The 24,657-nt window shown below is 51.8% G+C and overlaps 1 protein-coding gene across 2 annotated transcripts in view; it reads left to right on the forward strand.

The window, feature by feature from the left end:
* The window catches only part of LOC100488704 (ephrin type-B receptor 5-like), a 47,692-nt gene extending 25,427 nt beyond the window's left edge, over nucleotides 1–22,265 (forward strand). The window contains exons 7-16 of one of the 2 annotated variants that reach the window (XM_031906332.1): nucleotides 3,522–3,681; nucleotides 4,917–5,034; nucleotides 10,564–10,619; nucleotides 10,872–10,991; nucleotides 15,473–15,720; nucleotides 15,870–16,043; nucleotides 17,271–17,420; nucleotides 18,315–18,508; nucleotides 18,985–19,140; nucleotides 20,991–22,265. In XM_031906332.1, the coding sequence (XP_031762192.1) occupies nucleotides 3,522–3,681; nucleotides 4,917–5,034; nucleotides 10,564–10,619; nucleotides 10,872–10,991; nucleotides 15,473–15,720; nucleotides 15,870–16,043; nucleotides 17,271–17,420; nucleotides 18,315–18,508; nucleotides 18,985–19,140; nucleotides 20,991–21,099 (1,485 nt within the window). In that variant the 3' untranslated portion in view covers nucleotides 21,100–22,265. Of the gene's footprint in view, nucleotides 1–3,521; nucleotides 3,682–4,916; nucleotides 5,035–10,563; nucleotides 10,620–10,871; nucleotides 10,992–15,472; nucleotides 15,721–15,869; nucleotides 16,044–16,520; nucleotides 16,750–17,270; nucleotides 17,421–18,314; nucleotides 18,509–18,984; nucleotides 19,141–20,990 lie in introns of those variants that run through there. The other variant, XM_031906333.1, reaches the window with a different exon arrangement.
* The last annotated feature ends 2,392 nt before the right edge of the window (nucleotides 22,266–24,657 follow it).

Consider the following 24,657-nt stretch of genomic DNA (forward strand, 5'->3'; position numbering starts at 1 on the left):
GGGCAGTAACATGTATCCCATTAGCCCAGGTGGGGCAGTAACATGTATCCCATTAGCCCAGGTTGGGGGCAGTATCATGTTCCATAGCCAGGTTGGGGCAGTACATGTATCCCATTAGCCCAGGTTGGGGGCAGTATCATGTATCCCATTAGCCCAGGTTGGGGGCAGTATCATGTATCCCATTAGCCCAGGTTTGGGGGCAGTAACATGTATCCCATTAGCCCAGGTTGGGGCAGTAACATGTATCCCATTAGCCCAGGTTGGGGCAGTAACATGTATCCCATTAGCCCAGGTTGGGGCAGTAACATGTATCCCATTAGCCCAGGTTTGGGGGCAGTAACATGTATCCCATTAGCCCAGGTTGGGGCAGTAACATGTATCCCATTAGCCCAGTTTGGGGGCAGTAACATGTATCCCATTAGCCCAGGTTGGGGGCAGTAACATGTATCCCAATAGCCCAGGTTGGGGGCAGTAACATGTATCCCATTAGCCCAGTTGGGGCAGTAACATGTATCCCATTAGCCCAGGTTGGGGGCAGTAACATGTATCCCATTAGCCCAGGTTGGGGGCAGTAACATGTATCCCATTAGCCCAGTTGGGGGCAGTAACATGTATCCCATTAGCCCAGGTTGGGGCAGTAACATGTATCCCATTAGCCCAGGTTGGGGGCAGTAAAATGTATCCAATTAGCCCAGGTTGGGGGCAGTAACATGTATCCCATTAGCCCAGGTTGGGGGCAGTAACATGTATCCCATTAGCCCAGGTTGGGGGCAGTAACATGTATCCCAATAGCCCAGGTTGGGGGCAGTAACATGTATCCCATTAGCCCAGGTTGGGGGCAGTAACATGTATCCCATAGCCCAGGTGGGGCAGTAACATGTATCCATTAGCCCAGGTTGGGGGCAGTAACATGTATCCCAATAGCCCAGGTTGGGGGCAGTAACATGTATCCCATTAGCCCAGGTTGGGGGCAGTAACATGTATCCCATTAGCCCAGGTTGGGGGCAGTAACATGTATCCCATTAGCCCAGGTTGGGGGCAGTAACATGTATCCCAATAGCCCAGGTTGGGGGCAGTAACATGTATCCCATTAGCCCAGGTTGGGGGCAGTAACATGTATCCCAATAGCCCAGGTTGGGGGCAGTAACATGTATCCCATTAGCCCAGGTTGGGGGCAGTAACATGTATCCCATTAGCCCAGGTTGGGGGCAGTATCATGTATCCCAATAGCCCAGGTTGGGGGCAGTAACATGTATCCCAATAGCCCAGGTTGGGGGCAGTATCATGTATCCCAATAGCCCAGGTTGGGGGCAGTAACATGTATCCCATTAGCCCAGGTTGGGGGCAGTAACATGTATCCCAATAGCCCAGGTTGGGGGCAGTAACATGTATCCCAATAGCCCAGGTTGGGGCAAGTAACATGTATCCCATTAGCCCAGGTTGGGGCAGTAACATGTATCCCATTAGCCCAGGTTGGGGCAGTAACATGTATCCCATTAGCCCAGGTTGGGGGCAGTAACATGTTATCCCAATAGCCCAGGTTGGGGGCAGTAACATGTATCCCATTAGCCCAGGTTGGGGGCAGTAACATGTATCCCAATAGCCCAGGTTGGGGGGCAGTAACATGTATCCCAATAGCCCAGGTTGGGGGGCAGTATCATGTATCCCATTAGCCCAGGTTGGGGGCAGTAACATGTATCCCAATAGCCCAGGTTGGGGGCAGTATCATGTATCCCATTAGCCCAGGTTGGGGGCAGTAACATGCAGGGTCGGACTGGGGGGTGCAGGGCCCACCGGGGCTCCCGCCCCAGGGGCCCTGCAGGTGCCCCAGCCGCGTCCCCTAACCCCCCCAAGGCCCCCCTAACCCCCCCCCGAAGGGCCCCCGCCTGACGTCCTCCCCGAGCGCGTATAAATTGAACGCGTCGGGGAGGAACAGTCAGTAGCGGGGAGCGCCGGCAAAGGTCGGACTGGGCCGCTGGGGCCCACTAGGGCCGGGGCCCACCGGGATTTTTCCCGGTGTCCCGGCGGCCCAGTCCGACCCTGGTAACATGTATCCCATTAGCCCAGGTTGGGGGCAGTAACATGTATCCCAATAGCCCAGGTTGGGGCAGTAACATGTATCCCATTAGCCCAGGTTGGGGGCAGTAACATGTATCCCAATAGCCCAGGTTGGGGGGCAGTAACATGTATCCCATTAGCCCAGGTTGGGGGCAGTAACATGTATCCCAATAGCCCAGGTTGGGGCAGTAACATGTATCCCATTAGCCCAGGTTGGGGCAGTAACATGTATCCCATTAGCCCAGGTTGGGGGCAGTAACATGTATCCCATTAGCCCAGGTTGGGGGCAGTAACATGTATCCCATTAGCCCAGGTTGGGGCAGGTGGGGCAGTAACATGTATCCCATTAGCCCAGGTTGGGCAGTAACATGTATCCCAATAGCCCAGGTTGGGGGCAGTAACATGGTATCCCATAAGCCCAGGGTTGGGGCAGTAACATGTATCCCATTAGCCCAGGTGGGGCAGTAACATGTTATCCCATTAGCCCAGGTTGGGGGCAGTAACATGTATCCCAATAGCCCAGGTTGGGGGGCAGTAACATGTATCCCAATAGCCCAGGTTGGGGCAGTAACATGTATCCCATTAGCCCAGGTTGGGGCCAGTAACATGTATCCCATTAGCCCAGGTTGGGGGGCAGTAACAAGTATTCCCAATAGCCCAGGTTGGGGGCAGTAACATGTATCCCATTAGCCCAGGTTGGGGGCAGTAACATGTATCCCAAAGCCCAGGTTGGGGGCAGTAACATGTATCCCATAGCCCAGGTTGGGGCAGTAACAAGTATCCCATTAGCCCAGGTTGGGGCAGTAACATGTATCCCATTAGCCCAGGTTGGGGGCAGTAACAAGTATCCCATTAGCCCAGGTTGGGGGCAGTAACAAGTATCCCATTAGCCCAGGTTGGGGCAGTAACATGTATCCCATTAGCCCAGGTTGGGGCAGTAACATGTATCCCATTAGCCCAGGTTGGGGCAGTAACAAGTATCCCATTAGCCCAGGGTTGGGGCAGTAACAAGTATCCCATTAGCCCAGGTTGGGGGCAGTAACAAGTATCCCATTAGCCCAGGTTGGGGGCAGTAACATGTATCCCAATAGCCCAGGTTGGGGGCAGTAACATGTATCCCAAATAGCCCAGGTTGGGGGCAGTAACATGTATCCCATTAGCCAGGTTGGGGGCAGTAACATGTATCCCATTAGCCCAGGTTGGCGGGCAGTAACATGTATCCCATTAGCCCAGGTTGGGGGCAGTAACATGTATCCCATTAGCCCAGGTTGGGGGCAGTAACATGTATCCCATTAGCCCAGGTTGGGGGCAGTAACATGTATCCCATTAGCCCAGGTTGGGGGCAGTAACATGTATCCCATTAGCCCAGGTTGGGGGCAGTAACATGTATCCCATTAGCCTGGGTTGGGGCAGTTGCCCTGATGATCATGTGACCTGTACCATGTGACCTGTGCCCAACGCAGGGTGACGAGGGCGAGTCCCTTTATCTGATCAGTGAAACCAACACGGCGACCATTGGGGGCCTCAACCCCGGAGCCATTTATTCCTTCCAGGTCAGAGGTCGGAGCGAGGGGGGCTACGGGGCCTTCAGCGGCAGCATGTACTTCCAGACACTGCTTGGGGGTAAGTGCCCCAGTGTGACCAGGGGGGGTATGTATGAGGGGGGTGACTGTGTATAAGGGGGGGTCACTCAGTATAAGGGGGGGTCACTCAGTATAAGGGGGTGACTGTGTATAAGGGGGGGTCACTCAGGGTATAAGGGGGTGGACTGTGTATAAGGGGGGGTCACTCAGTATAAGGGGGTGACTGTGTATAAGGGGGGTCACTCAGTATAAGGGGGTGACTGTGTATAGGGGGGGTCACTCAGTATAAGGGGGGCGTCACTCAGTGTAAGGGGGCGGTCACTCAGTATAAGGGGGTGACTGTGTATAAGGGGGGGTCACTCAGTATAAGGGGCGGTCACTCAGTATAAGGGGGTGACTGTGTATAAGGGGGGGTCACTCAGTATAAGGGGGGGTCACTCAGTATAAGGGGGGGCACTCAGTATAAGGGGTGACTGTGTATAAGGGGGGGTCACTCAGTATAAGGGGGGGTCACTCAGTATATGGGGTGACTGTGTATAAGGGGGGGGTCACTCAGTATAAGGGGGTGACTGTGTATAAGGGGGTGACTGTGTATAAGGGGGGTCACTCAGTATAAGGGGAGTCACTCAGGTAAAGGGGGGGGGCACTCAGTATAAGGGGGCGTCACTCAGTATAAGGGGGGGTCACTCAGTATAACGGGGTGACTCAGTATAAGGGGGGGTCACTCAGTATAACGGGGTGACTCAGTATAAGGGGGGGTCACTCAGTATAAGGGGGGGTCACTCAGTATAAGGGGGGTCACTCAGTATAAGGGGGGGTCACTCAGTATAAGGGGGGTCACTCAGTATAAGGGGTGACTCAGTATAAGGGGGGGTGACTGTGTATAAGGGGGGTCACTCAGTATAAGGGGGTGACTCAGTATAAGGGGGGTCACTCAGTATAAGGGGTGACTCAGTATAAGGGGGGGTGACTGTGTATAAGGGGGGTCACTCAGTATAAGGGGTGACTCAGTATAAGGGGGGGTCACTCAGTATAAGGGGGTTACTGTGTATAAGGGGGGTCACTCAGTATAAGGGGGGGGTCACTCAGTATAAGGGGGGTCACTCAGTATAAGGGGGGGTCACTCAGTATAAGGGGGTTACTGTGTATAAGGGGGGCTCACTCAGTATAAGGGGGGGTCACTCAGTATAAGGGGGGTCACTCAGTATAAGGGGGGGGTCACTCAGTATAAGGGGGGGTCCTGAGGTACTGAGGTTTCTCCCCCTCTCTGGGCAGGTTCTGAGCAGGCAGAGCACCAAGTGGACAAACTGCCCCTGATCGTGGGTTCCTGCCTTGGCGCCTTGGCATTTATTGGCATCTCAGTTATTCTCTTCCTAATTCTGCTCTATAAAAGGTACCAATCAGCTTGTGACTCCTCCCCCTATTTCCCCCCATCCCCCCCCCTTCATGTAACTGTAATTGTGACTCCCAGTGACAGGAATTTACTAACATATAAACTACAGCACAGAGAGCGGGTGGGGGTGCATCTCCTGAGCGAAACGGGGAGGGTCCCACGTGACTTGGAAAGTGTCACATAAATTCACATGTTATTTTAGGGTTAACCCAAACTCTAATAACCCTAACCCTAATAACCCTAACCCTAATACCCTAACCCTAATAACCCTAACCCTAACCCTAATAACCCTAACCCTAATAACCCAAACCCTAACCCTAATAACCCTAACCCTAATAACCCAAACCATAACCCTAATAACCCTAACCCTAATAACCCTAACCCTAATACCCTAACCCTAATAACCCTAACCCTAATAACCCTAACCCTAATAACCCAAACCATAACCCTAATACCCTAACCCTAATAACCCTAACCCTAACCCTAATAACCCTAACCCTAATAACCCAAACCCTAATAACCCTAGCCCTAATAACCCTAACCCTAATAACCCTAACCCTAATAACCCTAACCCTAATAACCCTAACCCTAATAACCCTAATAACAACCCTAATAACCCTAACCCTAATAACCCTAACCCTAATAACCCTAATAACCCAAACCCTAATAACCCTAACCCTAATAACCCTAATAACCCTAACCCTAATAACCCTAACCCTAATAACCCTAACCCTAATAACCCTAATAACCCAACCCTAATAACCCAACCCTAAACCCTAACCCTAATAACCCTAACCCTAATAACCCTAACCCTAATAACCCTAACCCTAATAACCCTAACCCTAATACCCTAACCCTAATAACCCTAACCTAAAACCCTAACCCTAATAACCCTAACCCTAATACCCTAACCCTAATACCCTAACCCTAATAACCCTAACCCTAATAACCCAAACCCTAATAACCTAACCCTAATAACCCTAACCCTAATAACCCTAACCCTAATACCCTAACCCTAATACCCTAACCCTAATAACCCTAACCCTAATAACCCAACCCTAATACCTACCTAATACCCTAACCCTAATACCTAACCCTAATAACCCTAACCCTAATAACCCTAACCCTAATAACCCTAACCCTAATAACCCTAACCCTAATAACCCTAACCCTAATACCCTAACCCTAATACCCTAACCCTAATAACCCTAACCCTAATAACCCAAACCCTAATAACCCTAACCCTAATAACCCTAACCCTAATAACCCTACTAATAACCCTAATACCCTAATAACCCTAACCCTAATAACCCTAACCCTAATAACCCTAATACCCTAATAACCCTAACCCTAATAACCCTAATAACCCTAATACCCTAATAACCCAAACCCTAATAACCCAAACCCTAATAACCCTAGCCCTAATAACCCTAACCCTAATAACCCTAACCCTAATAACCCTAACCCTAATAACCCAAACCCTAATAACCCAAACCCTAATAACCCTAACCCTAATAACCCAAACCCTAATAACCCAAACCCTAATAACCCAAACCCTAATAACCCTAACCCTAATAACCCAAACCCTAATAACCCTAACCCTAATAACCCAAACCCTAATAACCCTAACCCTAATAACCCTAACCCTAATAACCCTAACCCTAATAACCCTAATACCCTAATACCCTAACCCTAATAACCCTAACCCTAATAACCCTAACCCTAATAACCCTAACCCTAATAACCCTAACCCTAATAACCCTAATCCTAATAACCCTAACCCTAATAACCCTAACCCTAATAACCCTAACCCTAATAACCCTAACCCTAATAACCCTAATCCTAATAACCCTAACCCTAATAACCCTAACCCTAATAACCCAAACCCTAATAACCCTAACCCTAATAACCCTAATCCTAATAACCCTAACCCTAATAACCCTAATAACCCTAATAACCCTTAACCTAATCCTAATAACACTAACCCTAACCCTATCCCTAACCCTAACCCTATCCCTAACCCTATCCCTAACCCTAACCCTATCCCTAACCCTAACCCTAACCCTATCCCTATCCCTAACCCTAATAACCCTAATAACCCTTAACCTAATCCTAATAACACTAACCCTAACCCTATCCCTAACCCTAACCCTATCCCTAACCCTATCCCTATCCCTATCCCTATCCCTAACCCTATCCCTAACCATAACCCTATCCCTAACCCTATCCCTATCCCTATCCCTAACCCTAACCCTATCCCTAACCCTTAACCCTATCCCTAACCTAACCCTATCCCTAACCCTATCCCTAACCCTAACCCCTATCCCTAACCCTAACCCTAACCCTAACCCTATCCCTAACCCTAACCCTATCCCTAACCCTAACCCTATCCCTAACCATAACCCTATCCCTAACCCTATCCCTATCCCTATCCCTAACCCTAACCCTATCCCTATCCCTATCCCTAACCCTAACCCTAACCCTAACCCTATCCCTAACCCTAACCCTATCCCTAACCCTAACCCTAATAACCCAAACCCTAATAACCCTAACCCTAATAACCCTAACCCTAATAACCCTAACCCTAATAACCCTAACCCTAATAACCCTAATACCCTAATACCCTAACCCTAATAACCCTAACCCTAATAACCCTAACCCTAATAACCCTAATCCTAATAACCCTAACCCTAATAACCCTAACCCTAATAACCCAAACCCTAATAACCCTAACCCTAATAACCCTAATCCTAATAACCCTAACCCTAATAACCCTAATAACCCTAATAACCCTTAACCTAATCCTAATAACACTAACCCTAACCCTATCCCTAACCCTATCCCTATCCCTATCCCTAACCCTAACCCTAACCCTATCCCTAACCCTATCCCTAACCCTATCCCTAACCCTATCCCTAACCCTATCCCTATCCCTATCCCTAACCCTAACCCTATCCCTAACCCTAACCCTATCCCTATCCCTAACCCTAACCCTATCCCTAACCCTATCCCTAACCCTATCCCTAACCCTAACCCTAGCCCTAACCCTAACCCTAACCCTAACCCTAACCCTAACCCTAACCCTAACCCTAACCCTATCCCTAACCCTAACCCTAACCCTAACCCTATCCCTATCCCTATCCCTATCCCTATCCCTATCCCTAATAGAGATGTAGCGAACCTCACAAAAAAAGTTCGCAAACCCGTTTGCGAACTTCTGCCAAAAAGTGCGAACTTTTGCGAACTTTGCGAACCCCATAGACTTCAATGGGAAGGCGAACTTTAAAACCTAGAAAAGCCATTTCTGGCCAGAAAACTGATTTTAAAGTTGTTTAAAGTGTGCCACGACCTGGGCAGTGACATGCCGGAGGGGGATCAAGGGCAAAAATTTATCTGAAAAATACGTTGTTGACACAACGTTGTGTTTTGTGCTGTAAAGGGCAGAAATCACACTACATTTCTAAACTTGTGTAATAAACTGCTTTAAAACGTCCGGCGTCTACATGCCAATCAAGTCGTGTAAAGGTTACAGCCGGTTCAATGTGTGGTTGGTGCTTAGTGCACTACTCGGAGCAGCACACCTGTCTCCAACACACACAGACGGAGCTGCAGTACACAATGAAAAGAAGAGTAACAGTAATCAGAAAATAAAAGCAGTCCTTACAAGGACTATTGGGTTACAGCAGATGATCAGCAGGACAGCTGCCCCCAGCAGCTACATACAGAGCAGTAGAAAGTAGATTACTAGTCAGCAAAGCTACCTAAACTGTCCCTCAAATCCCTGCACAGCTCTCTCCCTATGCTAACTCATCAAGCACACACAGGCAGAATGTAAAATGGCTGCTGGGCTTCGGTTATATATGGAAGGGAGTGGTCCGGGGGTGGTCCAGGAGGGAGAGCTGCCTGATTGGCTGCCATGTATCTGCTGGCTCTGGGGTGAGAGTTCATAATTTGGCTCCAGCTAAGGCGAACCCAAAATTGCGAACTTCGCTAAAAGTTCGCGAACTTGCGAACTTGCGAACACCCGATTTTCGTGCGAATTAGTTCTCCGGCGAACAGTTCGCTACATCTCTAATCCCTAACCCTAACCCTATCCCTATCCCTAACCCTAACCCTAACCCTATCCCTAACCCTATCCCTAACCCTATCCCTAACCCTATCCCTAACCCTATCCCTAACCCTATCCCTAACCCTTACCCTATCCCTAACCCTAACCCTATCCCTAACCCTATCCCTATCCCTAACCCTATCCCTAACCCTATCCCTAACCCTTACCCTATCCCTAACCCTAACCCTATCCCTAACCCTAACCCTAACCCTATCCCTATCCCTATCCCTAACCCTATCCCTATCCCTATCCCTAACCCTATCCCTAACCCTAACCCTATCCCTATCCCTAACCCTATCCCTAACCCTATCCCTAACCCTATCCCTAACCCTATCCCTATCCCTATCCCTAACCTTATCCCTAACCCTATCCCTATCCCTATCCCTAACCCTATCCCTAACCCTATCCCTATCCCTAACCCTAACCCTAACCCTATCCCTAACCCTATCCCTATCCCTAACCCTAACCCTAACCCTATCCCTATCCCTATCCCTATCCCTATCCCTAACCCTATCCCTATCCCTAACCCTTACCCTATCCCTATCCCTAACCCTATCCCTATCCCTAACCCTTACCCTATCCCTATCCCTATCCCTATCCCTATCCCTATCCCTAACCCTATCCCTAACCCTAACCCTAACCCTAACCCTTACCCTATCCCTATCCCTATCCCTAACCCTAACCCTATCCCTATCCCTAACCCTATCCCTAACCCTTACCCTATCCCTATCCCTATCCCTAACCCTAACCCTATCCCTATCCCTAACCCTATCCCTAACCCTATCCCTATCCCTATCCCTATCCCTATCCCTAACCCTATCCCTAACCCTTACCCTATCCCTATCCCTATCCCTAACCCTATCCCTAACCCTATCCCTAACCCTATCCCTATCCCTATCCCTATCCCTAACCCTATCCCTAACCCTATCCCTATCCCTAACCCTATCCCTATCCCTAACCCTATCCCTAACCCTTACCCTATCCCTATCCCTATCTCTAACCCTAACCCTATCCCTAACCCTATCCCTAACCCTAACCCTAACCCTAACCCTATCCCTATCCCTATCCCTATCCCTAACCCTATCCCTAACCCTTACCCTATCCCTAACCCTATCCCTAACCCTAACCCTATCCCTAACCCTATCCCTAACCCTAACCCTAACCCTAACCCTATCCCTAACCCTATCCCTAACCCTAACCCTATCCCTAACCCTAACCCTATCCCTAACCCTAACCCTAACTGTAATGACCCTAATAGACTTAGAAAACAACAGAGGGAGAGTTTGGGTCGGGGGGCTCTGGGGGCTCAACAGGGAATTGTAACCCCCCAACCCTACCAACCTGCCAACCCAATACCACCCCTCCCCCACACGCACACACCCGTTACCCCCCCATACCTACCTGTTCCCCTTATGTTACAGTAAGAGACGGGAGACCCCATATACGGACCGGCTGCAGCATTACATCACCTCTCGGGGTAAGTGGGGCATCTGCCCCTGTCTATCTTCTTCTTGTTGCCCTAAGTGCCTCCCTGAGACATCCACAGACCGAGGGCGCCCCTCAGCCAGACCTTCCCCATTTCTAGTGACCCCCCCCCCACAGTTACCCCAGTCCCATGGATATCACCCCAGTTCCTCAGCCCTCGTTACCCACATTCCCAGAGACAGATAAAGGGCCCCAAGGGCCCCACCGGCCCAAAGGCTGAAATGAACCCTCTGTTTGCCCCCAGGTTTAGGGGTGAAATACTACATCGACCCCTCCACCTACGAGGACCCCGCAGAGGCCGTACATGAGTTTGCCCGTGAGATCGATGTGACGTTTGTGAAGATTGAAGAGGTGATTGGCTCAGGTATGGGTTATTGGCCAATATCCAATCCAATGGATGCTGCCGCTTTGCAGAGCGATTTGACAAAATTAGATAACTGGGCAGCAAACTGGGAAATGAGGTTCAATGTTGATAAGTGCAAAGTTATGCCCTTTGGTAGGAATAATATAAACGCAAACTATCTACTGAATGGGAGTGAGTTGGGGGATCCTTAATGGAGAAGGATCTGGGGGTTTTTGTTGATAACAAGTTGTCCAATACCAGGCAGTGTCATTCTGTGGCTACTAAAGCAAATAAAGTGCTGTCTTGTATAAAAAAGGGCATTGACTCAAGGGATGAGAACATAATTTTGCCCCTTTATAGGTCCCTGGTAAGGCCTCACCTTGAGTATGGGGGGCAGTAACAGTGAGTATGGGGGGCAGTAACAGTGAGTATGGGGGGCAGTAACAGTGAGTATGGGGGCATAAAGTGATATGGGGGCAGTAACAGTGAGTATGGGGGGGGGCAGTAACAGTGAGTATGGGGGGGCAGTAACAGTGAGTATGGGGGGCAGTAACAGTGAGTATGGGGGGTAACAGTGAGTATGGGGCCAGAACAGTGAGTATGGGGGGCAGTAACAGTGGAGTTATGGGGGGGCAGTAACAGTGAGTATGGGGGCAGTAACAGTGAGTATGGGGGCAGTAACAGTGAGTATGGGGGCAGTAACAGTGAGTATGGGGCATAACAGTGAGTATGGCGGGGGCAGTAACAGTGAGTATGGGGGGCAGTAACAGTGAGTATGGGGGGCAGTAACAGTGAGTATGGGGGGCAGTAACAGTGAGTATGGGGGGCAGTAACAGTGAGTATGGGGGGCAAGTAACAGTGAGTATGGTGGGGCAGTAACAGTGAGTATGGGGGCAGTAACAGTGAGTATGGGGGCAGTAAACAGTGAGTATGGGGGGCAGTAACAGTGGAGTATGGGGCGGCAGTAACAGTGAGTATGGGGGCAGTGACAGTGAGTATGGGGGGGCAGTTACAGTGAGTATGGGGGCAGTAACAGTGAGTATGGGGGGCAGTAACAGTGAGTATGGGGGGCAGTTTTTGGGCTCCAGTCCTTAAGAAGGATATTAATGAGCTGGAGAGAGTGCAGAGACTGCAACTAAACTGGTTAAGGGGATGGAAGGGTTAAACTATGAGGTGAGACTGTCAGGGTTGGGGTTGTTTTCTCTGGAAAAGAGGCGCTTGCGAGGGGACATGATTACTCTGTACAAGTACATTAGGGGGGATTATAGGCAGTTGGGGGATGTTCTTTTTTCCCATAAAAACAATCAGCGCACCAGAGGCCCCCCCTATAGATTAGAGCAGTGCTGTCCAACTTCTGCGGTGCCGAGGGCCGGAATTTCTCTAGCATACATGGTGGAGGGCCGCTAATGGAAGCCAGTTTTGACCACTCCTCTTTTTGAAACCACACCCACTCCAAACCACACCTATTTTATCACAATGGTGGTAGCACAGCAAAATCCCAAATGCTTGGTCCTTACTGTGGGGATATCAACCGTCATTCATTTGTGAAAGAATTATGTCATATTAAGATATACCCTTAAATTCCATATGCCCCCTCCTCCCCTGTGGATAGCACAGCAACCCAGTACATAATTACACACCTTAGGGACCATTTAATGGCTATTTCCAACTGCTAACAAACTCCCACAACAAACCCCTGCCAGGATCACCTCCCACAAGCAGCATAGGGCAAGCAGAGTATGGCACACACAGGCAGCGCTCTGCCTGTCCTATGCTGTCTGTGTGTGCCATGCTCTGCCTGTCCTACCCTGCCTGTGTGTGCCATACTCTGCCTGCCCTACCCTGCCTGTGTGGCCATACTCTGCCTGCCCTACCCTGCCTGTGTGTGCCATACTCTCCCTGCCCTATTACTGCCTATGTGCGCCATACTCTGCCTACCCTATGCTCCCGGTGTGTGCCATACTCTGCCTACCCTATGCTCCCTGTGTGTGCCATACACACAGGTAGCATAGTCCAGGCAGTACCTGCATAAGTACCTACAGTACCTATGTCTGAGGTGTGGACAGGTAAACAATGGGGGTGATTACTGCCTGAGCCTGAGGTGGGAACACTGCAGGGGTTGAACAATGCAGGTATTAAAAGGTGGAACAACACAGAGGATTACATATTTAAACAATACAGGGGGATTACAGCCTGAATCTGAGGTGTGAACCATGCAGGGGGGCAGTTAATCTCAGTACTGATACCATTTAAAGCTTACACAAAGGTAAGCCATCAAAGCAGCCAGACAGGTGGGGGGCCACACAGAGGGGGGTCGCGGGCCGCATGCGGCCCGCGGGCCGCCAGTTGGACAGCACTGGATTAGAGGAAAGGAGCTTCCATTTGAAGCAGCGTAGGTGGTTCCTCACGGTGAGGGCAGTGAGGGGGTTGGGGAATGCCCTGCCGGGGGTGTTGGTAGGGGGTTCCTCACGTGAGGGCAGTGAGGGGGTTGGGGAATGCCCTGCCGGGGGATGTTGGGTAGGGGTCCCTCACGTGAGGGCAGTGAGGGGGTTGGGGAATGCCCTGCCGGGGATGTTGGAGTAGGGGGTTCCTCACGGTGAGGGCAGTGAGGGGGTTGGGGAATGCCCTGCCGGGGGATGTTGGGTAGGGGGTTCCTCACGGTGAGGGCAGTGAGGGGGTTGGGGAATGCCCTGCCGGGGGATGTTGGGTAGGGGGTTCCTCACGGTGAGGGCAGTGAGGGGTTGGGAATGCCCTGCCGGGGGATGTTGGGTAGGGGGTTCCTCACGGTGGAGGGACGTGAGGGGGTTGGGGAATGCCCTGCTGGGGGGATGTTGGGTAGGGGTTCCTCACGGTGAGGGCAGTGAGGTTGGGAATGCCCTGCCGGGGGATGTTGGGTAGGGGGTTCCTCACGGTGAGGCAGTGAGGGGGTTGGGGAATGCCCTGCCGGGGGATGTTGGGTAGGGGGTTCCTCACGGTGAGGGCAGTGAGGGGGTTGGGAATGCCCTGCCGGGGATGTTGGGTAGGGGGTTCCTCACGGTGAGGGCAGTGAGGGGGGGGAATGCCCTGCCTGGGGATGTTGGGTAGGGGGTTCCTCACGGTGGGCAGTGAGGGGTGGGGATGCCCTGCTGGGGATGGTAGGGGGTTCCTCACGGTGAGGGCAGTGAGGGGGTTGGGGAATGCCCTGCCGGGGATGTTGGGTAGGGGGTTCCTCACGGTGAGGGCAGTGAGGGGGTTGGGAATGCCCTGCTGGGGATGTTGGGTAGGGGGTTCCTCACGGTGAGGGCAGTGAGGGGGTTGGGGAATGCCCCTAGAGATGGGGTAATGGCAGATTCTGTTAATGCCTATAAGAGGGGCCTGGATGAGTTCTTGATCAATCAGAATACCCAAGGCTATTGTGATACTAATACCTACAGTTAGTACTAGTGGTTGTATTTATAGTTTATGTATGTGAGTGTATAGATTGGTAGGTGTGGGTTAGGTGTGCTGGGTTTACTTGGATGGGTTGAACTTGATGGACACAGGTCTTTTTTCAACCCTATGTAACTATGTAACTATGTAACTATGTAAATGGCACCTGCCTGGCCATGCCCCTCCCCCGACACCATCTGAGTATTGAGACTAAGGGCTCAGCCCGAGTATTAGGGTTAGGGGTACCCCTATAGGCTCAGATACTTTGGAATTCAGTTGTAAATCCAGAGCACCCCATTCTGTATCATTTTATTGGAGCCCAATGATTGGGTGGGGGGATTCAAACCTAGAGCCCAATGATTGGGTGGGGGGATTAAAACCTAGAGCCCAATGATTGGGTGGGGGGATTATAACATGGAGCCCAATGATTGGGTGGGGGGATTATAACATAGAGCCCAATGATTGGGTGGGGGGATTATAACATAGAGCCCAATGATTGGGTGGGGGGATTCTAACCTGGAGCCCAATGATTGGGTGGGGGGATTATAACATGGAGCCCAATGATTGGGTGGGGGGATTATAACATGGAGCCCAATGATTGGGTGGGAGGATTCTAACCTGGAGCCCAATTATTGGGTGGGGGGATTATAACATGGAGCCCAATGATTGGGTGGGGGGGATCCCACACTGGACCCCAAAGATTGAGTGGGGGGATTGCAACCTGGAGCCCAATGATTGGGTGGGCCGGTTCCTACACTGGAGCCCAATGATTTGGTGGGGGAATCCCACACTGGAGCCCAATCATTGGGTGGGGGAATCCCACACTGGAGCCCAATCATTGGGTGGGGGAATCCCACATTGGAGCCCAATGATTGGGTAGGGGGATCTTACATTGAAGCCCAATGACTGGGTGGGGGATCCCAAACTGAAGTCCAATGATTGGGTGGGAGGGATCCCACACTGAGGTCTCACCATAAGGTCTGGGTGCCACCTGTACTGATCAGAGCATCCAGTCTATTCGGCACAATCAGCCCTACATTTGGGGGGCAGTGATGGGGTTCAGCGCCCCCTCTCTCTCTCTCTCTGTCCTGCAGGAGATTTCGGGGAGGTGTGTCGGGGTCGCCTCTGCCTCCCAAGCAAACGAGAGGTCGCCGTGTGTATTCGGACCCTGCGCACTGGGAGTGGTGAGAAGGAGCGGGCGGAGTTCCTGAGTGAGGCGGGCATCATGGGGCAATTCGACCACCCCAATGTGGTGCATCTGGAGGGGGCGGTGACGCGCAGCCGGCCAATCATGATTCTCACAGAACACATGGAGAATGGGGCGCTGGATGCCTTCCTGAGGGTGAGTGGGGGCCGGACATGGCGCCCAATGGTACAGGCAGCAACAAAATGGGGCTCATACCCCTCAATGAGATGGACTTGGTTCTGTACCATTGTGGCCCCTCAGGATCCCCCCGCCATGTTGAGTGTCTGTGTGTTGTGCTCTCTCAGCAGTGCGAGGGGGGCTTCTCCACCCTACAGATGGTCTCCATGCTGCGCGGCGTTGCCGCGGGGATGCGCTACCTGTCCGACAGGAGCTACAACCACCGCAATCTGACGGCCCACAATGTCCTGGTCAATGGGCAACTGGTGTGCAAAGTGTCCGGCCTGCGCCCCCCAGAACAGGTAACTGCCCCCCCAGCCCAACAGGCTGTCCGCTAGGTGGGGATTGGCTGCTTAGCCTCCATTTCATTGGTTGGATTTTTCCTTCTTAGCCCAGTGTTTATATAAAGCTCTGTGATAGGAAAGCACTATAATAAATAAATCAGATGGGAAAGCCGTTATGACGGGGTTAAGTCGAGGAGTGGGCATGTCTCACTCTCGGCTCCTCCTTCCCTTCCTTATTTGTGTCTGACTTGCTCTTATCAGCAACTGACCAATGACAATCCAGTAAACAAACCCCGGTGCTTTTTTCCCAAGTCTGATACAGAGGAGTCGCTGCTTCCTTTCCCCCCAATGACCCCCCTTGACCCACCGGATCAGGGAAAGATCTTCTCATTTGGTAATTTTGTTAAATGATTGGATCTCCCCGCGTAGCCCCAGTCTGATGCCCCTCAGTCCGACAGTAATTGGGTTCTCGGTTGGTTCCCCGGTGCATTTCAGGGTGCCAGGCAGTCCCTACGTTGGGCCGCCCCAGACTGATGCTCCTATATGAGCCAATAATTGGGTTCTCGGTTGGTTCCCCGGTGCATTTCAGGGTGCCAGGCAGTCCCTACGTTGGGCCGCCCCAGACCGATGCTCCTATATGAGCCAATAATTGGGTTCTCGGTTGGTTCCCCGGTGCATTTCAGGGTGCCAGGCAGTCCCTACGTTGGGCCGCCCCAGACTGATGCTCCTATATGAGCAATAATTGGGTTCTCGGTTGGTTCCCGGTGCATTTCAGGGTGCCAGGCTTTCCCTACGTTGGGCCGCCCCAGACTGATGTTCCTATATGAGCCAATAATTGGGTTCTCGGTTGGTTCCCCGGTGCATTTCAGGGTGCCAGGCTGTCCCTACGTTGGGCCGCCCCAGACTGATGCTCCTATATGAGCCAATAATTGGGTTCTCGGTTGGTTCCCCGGTGCATTTCAGGGTGCCAGGCAGTCCCTACGTTGGGCCCCCCTAGACTGATGTTCCTATATGAGCCAATAATTGGGTTCTCGGTTGGTTCCCCGGTGCATTTCAGGGTGCCAGACAGTCCCTACGTTGGGCCGCCCCAGACTGATGTTCCTATATGAGCCAATAATTGGGTTCTCGGTTGGTTCCCCGGTGCATTTCAGGGTGCCAGGCAGTCCCTACGTTGGGCCGCCCCAGACTGATGTTCCTATATGAGCCAATAATTGGGTTCTCGGTTGGTTCCCCGGTGCATTTCAGGGTGCCAGGCAGTCCCTACGTTGGGCCGCCCCAGAGGTTCTGCAGCTGCACAAGTTCTCCAGTGCCAGCGACGTGTGGAGTTACGGCATCGTCATGTGGGAGGTGACTTCCTACGGGGAGCGGCCATATTGGGATATGAGCAATCAGGAGGTGAGATGGATATTGAGGGATTTGCCCCAGTTGCCCAGTTACCCTCCTACCACTGCCATTTTGCCTGTTATTCTGTTTGGCTTTAGTTAGTAGGCACTGCCATTACTCCCCACCCCCCCCAGAGATATATCTGTCTGCCCCCCCCCCCATCTGTACTGTCTCTCTGCAGTCTCTCAGTGTCAAGCCCGGGGGTCTCTCTGCGCCGCTCCTTTCCTTATTCTGGGTGGGGGGCACTTAATTCCCGGTGGGGGGGGGGCACTTTATTACCAGCACAGGTTTCTGTTTTGCAATAAATGACTCAATTGGGTAAGAAACCTGCCATGCAGTGCCACCTACAGGCCAAGGTAGGTACTGTACCTTAAGTGGAAATTGGGCATTTCCTAAGGACAGTACCTTTCTATTGGGAGCCACTGTATATATTGGGGTGTGGGAAGAGATTGGGGTACTGGGAGGAACCCACACAGACACGGGGGGATATACACACTCCCTACTCCCACGGTGGAACTGACCCCAAGCACAGAAGGTATCAGTGCTAATCAGCGAGGGGCAAGTTGTTAGTACCCCCACCAGTTACCTCCCACCAGGGGTGTATGGGGTGGGGTACTAACTAAGGAGCAGGTGTTGGGGGTATGAGGGGCCGGACTAGGGGTACAGCAGAGGTACGTGCCTAGTGCCCCCCAGTATTGTACCTACCCCTAGTTCCCACCCCGGGGCTAATGGCTGTGCCACGGGGGTGCCCATATAAGTTTTATTCATCGCTGCTCCCCATTCCATTTCTGAGGATTCTCGTACCCCGGGGGGGTCCCAAGCGGTGCGTCCGTCAGATCCCCCCCTAACCCAAGTGCCCCAGGCTGAGTGGCATACTTACTATTTAACCTATTCCTGGCTGTGCAGGTTCTGGAGGCTCTAGAGCAAGACTACCGACTGCCCCCCCCGCCCGACTGCCCCAGTGCCCTCCACTTGCTTATGTTGGACTGCTGGCAGCGAGAGCGCGCCCAGAGGCCCCGCTTTGAGCAGATTGTCAGCTCTTTGGACCGAATGATAAGAAACCCAAACTGCTTAAAATCTGTGGGCGTCTCATCCAGTAGGTAAGAACTTGGCTCCCAAACCTTGTGATGTCTCTGCTCCCCTGCTGGGTTCTGGGTAATTCTCATGGGGTGGGGCTTAGAGAGATTCGACTTTTGGGGAGTGACCCCACTTTGGGCAGGTTCTAGATGTACTGTATATATAAAGGGGGCCGTCCTAAGATAGAACTCCTCCCATCTCCCATAGTTCCCTCCTCCTGGTTTCTGTGTAACCCCCAATATCACCAAGGGGTTGGGACCCAGAACATCTGGAAAGTGACTCCCCCCTTAGGCAGGTCCTCCATGGATATATAAAGGGGGCCGTCCTAAGATGGAACTCCTCCCACATCCTATCCTTACCTTATACTTTCTGGGTCATTTCCAAGATGGCCATGGGGTTGGTGGAGAGGGAAGACCCCAAGGTTGCCTAGTTACCCCCCTACTGTTTCTGGGGTTTCCAGGTAACTGGGAATCGTTCTGCCATTTTATCTTCCCTTCAGACCCTCACAGCCGCTCCTCAGTAACTGCCCCCCAGATCTGCCCTCACTCTCCTCCCCCCACGAATGGTTGGAGGCCATCAAGATGCAGAGGTACAAGGAGAACTTTGACCAGGCCGGATACACCACGCTGGAGGCAATTTCCCGGCTCACAGCAGAGTAAGCGGAAACTTTTGTATTCGTCTTCTCTTTGCTGCAGGGGGTAGCGCCCGTTTCTATGGGGTACAACCATAGTTACATAATAATAACTATCTGAGAGGATATTTACAAGGAATAGTGACAGATGCAAGTTTAGCACGGGGCTAATATCGGGGGCAAAGCATCACTCTGGTGCCACTGGGATTTCCCCAGGAGCTTGCACTTCATTCAGAACCTGCTAACTGGGTTGGGAGCGCTGGGGGGGGGGGGGTAAGTCTTTGACAAACCTTGTAGGAAGATATTAAAGGGAAAGTTCACCTTCAGACAAGCAGCTTGTAATACAGGCACGATATGCAAGGAGTTTGTCTGTTCCTTGTCTGTGTGGGGGTCTATCACCCCCTCAAACTGCCCCCCACTAGGGTAGGGGCCCATGGGATACCCCAGGGTTAATAATACAGATATTTCCCCTAGCCCGGGGATACCCCAGGGTTAATGATACAGATGCCCGGGGATACCCCAGGGTTAATAATACAGATGCCCGGGGATACCCCAGGGTTAATAATACAGATATTTCCCCTCGCCCGGGGATACCCCAGGATTAATAATACAGATGCCCGGGGATACCCCAGGGTTAATAATACAGAATTTCCCTCGCCGGGGACCCAGGATTAATAATACAGAGGCCCGGGGATACCCCAGGATTAAATGGGAATACAGATGCCCGGGATAACCCAGTTAATAATACAGATGCCCGGGGATACCCCAGGGTTAATAATACAGATGCCCGGGGATACCCCAGGATTAATAATACAGATGCCCGGGGATACCCCAGGGTTAATAATACAGATGCCCGGGGATACCCCAGGATTAATAATACAGATGCCCGGGGATACCCCAGGATTAATAATACAGATGCCCGGGGATACCCCAGGGTTAATAATACAGATGCCCGGGGATACCCCAGGGTAAATAATACAGATGCCCGGGGATACCCCAGGGTTAATGATACAGATGCCCGGGGATACCCCAGGGTTAATAATATAGATGCCCGGGATTACCCCAGGGTTAATAATACAGATGCCCGGGGATACCCCAGGGTTAATGATACAGATGCCCGGGGATACCCCAGGGTTAATAATATAGATGCCCGGGGATACCCCAGGGTTAATAATACAGATGCTCAGGGATACCCCAGGGTTAATAATACAGATGCCCAGGGATACCCCAGGGTAAATAATACAGATGCCCGGGGATACCCCAGGGTTAATGATACAGATGCCCGGGGATACCCCAGGGTTAATAATACATAATAATACAGATGCCCAGGGATACCCCAGGGTTAATAATAAAGATATTTCCCCTCGCCCGGGGATACCCCAGGATTAATAATACAGATGCCCGGGGATACCCCAGGATTAATAATACAGATGCCCGGGGATACCCCAGGATTAATAATACAGATGCCCGGGGATACCCCAGGATTAATAATACAGATGCCCGGGGATACCCCAGGGTTAATAATACAGATGCCCGGGGATACCCCAGGGTTAATAATAAAGATATTTCCCCTCGCCCGGGGATACCCCAGGGTTAATAATACAGATGCCCGGGGATACCCCAGGGTTAATGATACAGATGCCCGGGGATACCCCAGGGTTAATGATACAGATGCCCGGGGATACCCCAGGGTTAATAATAAAGATATTTCCCCTCGCCCGGGGATACCCCAGGGTTAATAATACAGATGCCCGGGGATACCCCAGGGTAAATAACACAGATATTTCCCCTCGCCCGGGGATACCCCAGGGTTAATAATACAGATGCCCGGGGATACCCCAGGGTAAATAACACAGATATTTGCTCTTGCCCAGGGATATCCGGATTATCGGGGTGACCCTCTCGGGGCACCAGAAGAAGATCCTGGGCAGTATTCAGCTGCTGAAAGCTCATCTCCAGCCGTTAGAGCCCCTGGAGGTCTGAGGAGCAGAAACCTCCATTATCCAACTGGCACAGACCAACTCGCCAACGTGGCACAGACAGAACCCGAGGGGCACTCACAGCCTATGCACGAGGTGGCAGAGACACAATACAGCTCATAGGGAAATAAATGGGCACAGTCCAGAGCAAAGCTTCCTGGCACTGACTGGCAGGGATCCCCCCACTGGCACATACCCAGAGTGGCACCCAGAGTGGCACAGAGAGACATTCACTGCGAGACCATAGCATACTCACTGGCACATAGAGGCAACATATAGACACGCTGGCACGAATCAGGGAATGCCAACTGGCACATCCACAGACTGGCAGAGAACAATAAACATTGGCAAATGCAATGGGAGCCACACTTACTGGCAGGCACTTACTGGCTGGCATGGAGAGGCTGTGGTGCACTCATTGGTACCTACTCTGGTGCTACACAGACTGGGCACAGTTACTGGCATGTACATTGGGTGACAGACTGGCAGGACACATTTATTAGCACACCAGGTGGCACCCAGGCTTCTATAGGTAGAGAATGGCACATTCACTTACGATGGGTAATAGATTGGCACCAAGAGACAATAGCACAGTCATACATGGGCTGATACACAGACTGGCACAGAGCTACCATGGTACAGACTGGCAGAGAGGCAGAATGATACAGACTGGCAGAGAGGCAGAATGATACAGACTGGCAGAGAGCTAGAATGATACAGACTGGCAGAGAGGCAGAATGATACAGACTGGCAGAGAGCTAGAATGATACAGACTGGCAGAGAGCTAGAATGATACAGACTGGCAGAGAGGCAGAATGATACAGACTGGCAGAGAGGCAGAATGATACAGACTGGCAGAGAGGCAGAATGATACAGACTGGCAGAGAGGCAGAATGATACAGACTGGCGGATGATACAGACTGGCAGAGAGCTAGAATGATACAGACTGGCAGAGAGCTAGAATGATACAGACTGGCAGAGAGCTAGAATGATACAGACTGGCAGAGAGGCAGAATGATACAGACTGGCAGAGAGGCAGAATGATACAGACTGGCAGAGAGGCAGAATGATACAGACTGGCAGAGAGGCAGAATGATACAGACTGGCAGAGAGGCAGAATGATACAGACTGGCAGAGAGGCAGAATGATACAGACTGGCAGAGAGGCAGATGCCAGGGTACTGCCACACACAGACGGGTTGTACTTACGGCTCAGGCACCTGGTGCATTTGCTGTTTATGGAAAGAAGTTGGCGCAGCCCAGACAATAAGAGGTTAATGGGCAGCTGAAATGTCTTTATTTATCCCTATTTTGGCTCAAATAAAGGGACCCCCGTACCCCTCTCTATGGCTGTGGGTCCTTATTGGGCTCTGCTCCTCACCCAGACTGGCACCCAGACTGGCACCAAGAGAAATTTGTCCTGAGGTCTTTGCGCTAAACCCAGTGAGGGGGTGTAACATGGCGGGACTGTGTCTCCCTGGGGTCAGGCAGGAGCCTCAATTGCCCCCACAGAGTGTGTTTCTGATAGGGAGATGCTGCCACCTACTGGTGTAATGCCAACTGCCAACTCCCAGCAGCCGATCAGCAGAACAATGGGAAGGGAGCAAGCAGGGCCGGATTTCTCTTTGGTGCGCCCCGAGGCCGCCCCTGTGGGAGTCCCCCATGCGCATGCGCGAACGCGTACCCCAGTGCGCATGCGCAAACACGCCCCCGGTGCGCATGCGCAAGCGCGCCCCCATTGCGCATGCGCAAAGGGCCAGCTCCCCATTGCGCATGCGCAAAGCGCCAGCGCATGCGCGAACGCTCTTTTTAACTCCCATACGGAGCAGTGGGGAGAGGTCCTGACTGCTCCGTATGGGAGCAAAATTAAAAATGTTCTTGCGGCGGGGCGGCATGCCGCCCCTAAACTTCTGCCGCCCTAGGCCCGGGCCTTTGTGGCCTCTCCACAAATCCGGGCCTGGGAGCAAGATAGCAGCTCCCAGTAGGTATAAGAATAGCACTCAATAGTAAGAAATCCAAGTCCGGCTTGGGACTCCTCCAGTTACATGGGAGTAGGAGAAACAATAGGTTAGCTGAAAGTCAGTTCTCTAAACAGGGTCATTTAAAGATAAACAGCCTTTAACGTTTCCACCAACTGAATGCAACACTTCTTTATCACAATTAGTGCTTAATGGGGTATTTATTCACTTATTGGGGGTGCACTTAGTGTATTTTGCAGTTCTCCCCACTGCAGTCTCTGACGTGGCCACAGGGTGGCGCTGTGCCTCTCTCACTGGGCAGTTTTGCATTATTGCAACCGTCACTTGTGTGTATCGGAAAGGGGCGGAGATGGTGTTGGGGGTGTGACAATGACATGGGGGGGGGGGGTAGAAAGAAAGAGATACATATTAGTTGCCCCCTGTTGTGCCTCTCTGTTCCACCTGCTCACAATGCTAATACCCCTTGACCCTCCTCATCCTCCACCCTCCTGCCCTGTTTGCCCCAGACCATCACTCAGACTCCCCAGATTCTCATTGTACCCCTAGGAGGGGCCGTATCCCTGAATTGCTCAGTGGTGGGGGCATCAGACCCCTATATGTACTGGTACAAACAGGATCTACACCAGGGGGGCCTTAAACTCGTGGTATTCTCCTTTGGGAAAGACTCGGCTGAAGAGCCGACAATCCCTGACTTCAAGGCAAATAGGGGCAGCCAATCAGATTTCAGCCTGAGCAGCGAGAAGGCAAAGGCGACAGACTGTGGGGATTACTACTGGTGCTTGGAGTCACACAGGGGCACGAGTGCAGGGGGGGGCATTACAAAAACCCTCACAGGCTCATGTACTGAATGGCCCCTACTGGCACCTTATGGTACTGCCCCCACTAATTGCCCCCAAACTGTATGACCCCTATTCTGTCTCCCCTCTCCTACCCTATGGTACAGTCTGAACCAGCTAAGTTCTCCCCCCCAAACTGTATGGTTTAACCCACGCAGACTGCCTATCCCCTCCCACCTTGTTTGTGCCAGTCAATTCCCTCCAAGATGCACTGGGGTTGGGGTGACCCAGAGGGACAAACTGGCACCCCCTGGTATGTATCTCTCTGTTTATCACGTGTGGGACTGGGGGGCCAGGGGCCCACTCTCCCCTTCTCTGCTCATTCACTTTCATTTGTCTCTTACTATTATCTCTCCACAGTGCACAGTGTCCCCAGCAATATATGATACAGTGGCCCCAGCAATATATGGCACAGTGTCCCCAGCAATATATGGCACGTGTCCCCAGCAATATATGGGCACAGTGGCCCCAGCAATATATGGCACAGTGACCCCAGCAATATATGGCACAGTGACCCCAGCAATATATGGCACAGTGACCCCAGCAATGTATGGCACAGTGGCCCCAGCAATATATGGTACAGTGACCCCAGCAATATATGATACAGTGACCCCACCAATATATGGCACAGTGACCCCACCAATATATGGCACCAGTGGCCCCAGCAAATATGGCACAGTGGCCCAGCAATATATGGCACAGTGACCCCAGCGATGTATGGCACAGTGATCCCAGCAATTATATGACA

The sequence above is a fragment of the Xenopus tropicalis genome, chromosome 7 (assembly GCF_000004195.4).
Source record: "Xenopus tropicalis strain Nigerian chromosome 7, UCB_Xtro_10.0, whole genome shotgun sequence".
Classification (NCBI taxonomy): Eukaryota; Metazoa; Chordata; class Amphibia; order Anura; family Pipidae; genus Xenopus; species Xenopus tropicalis.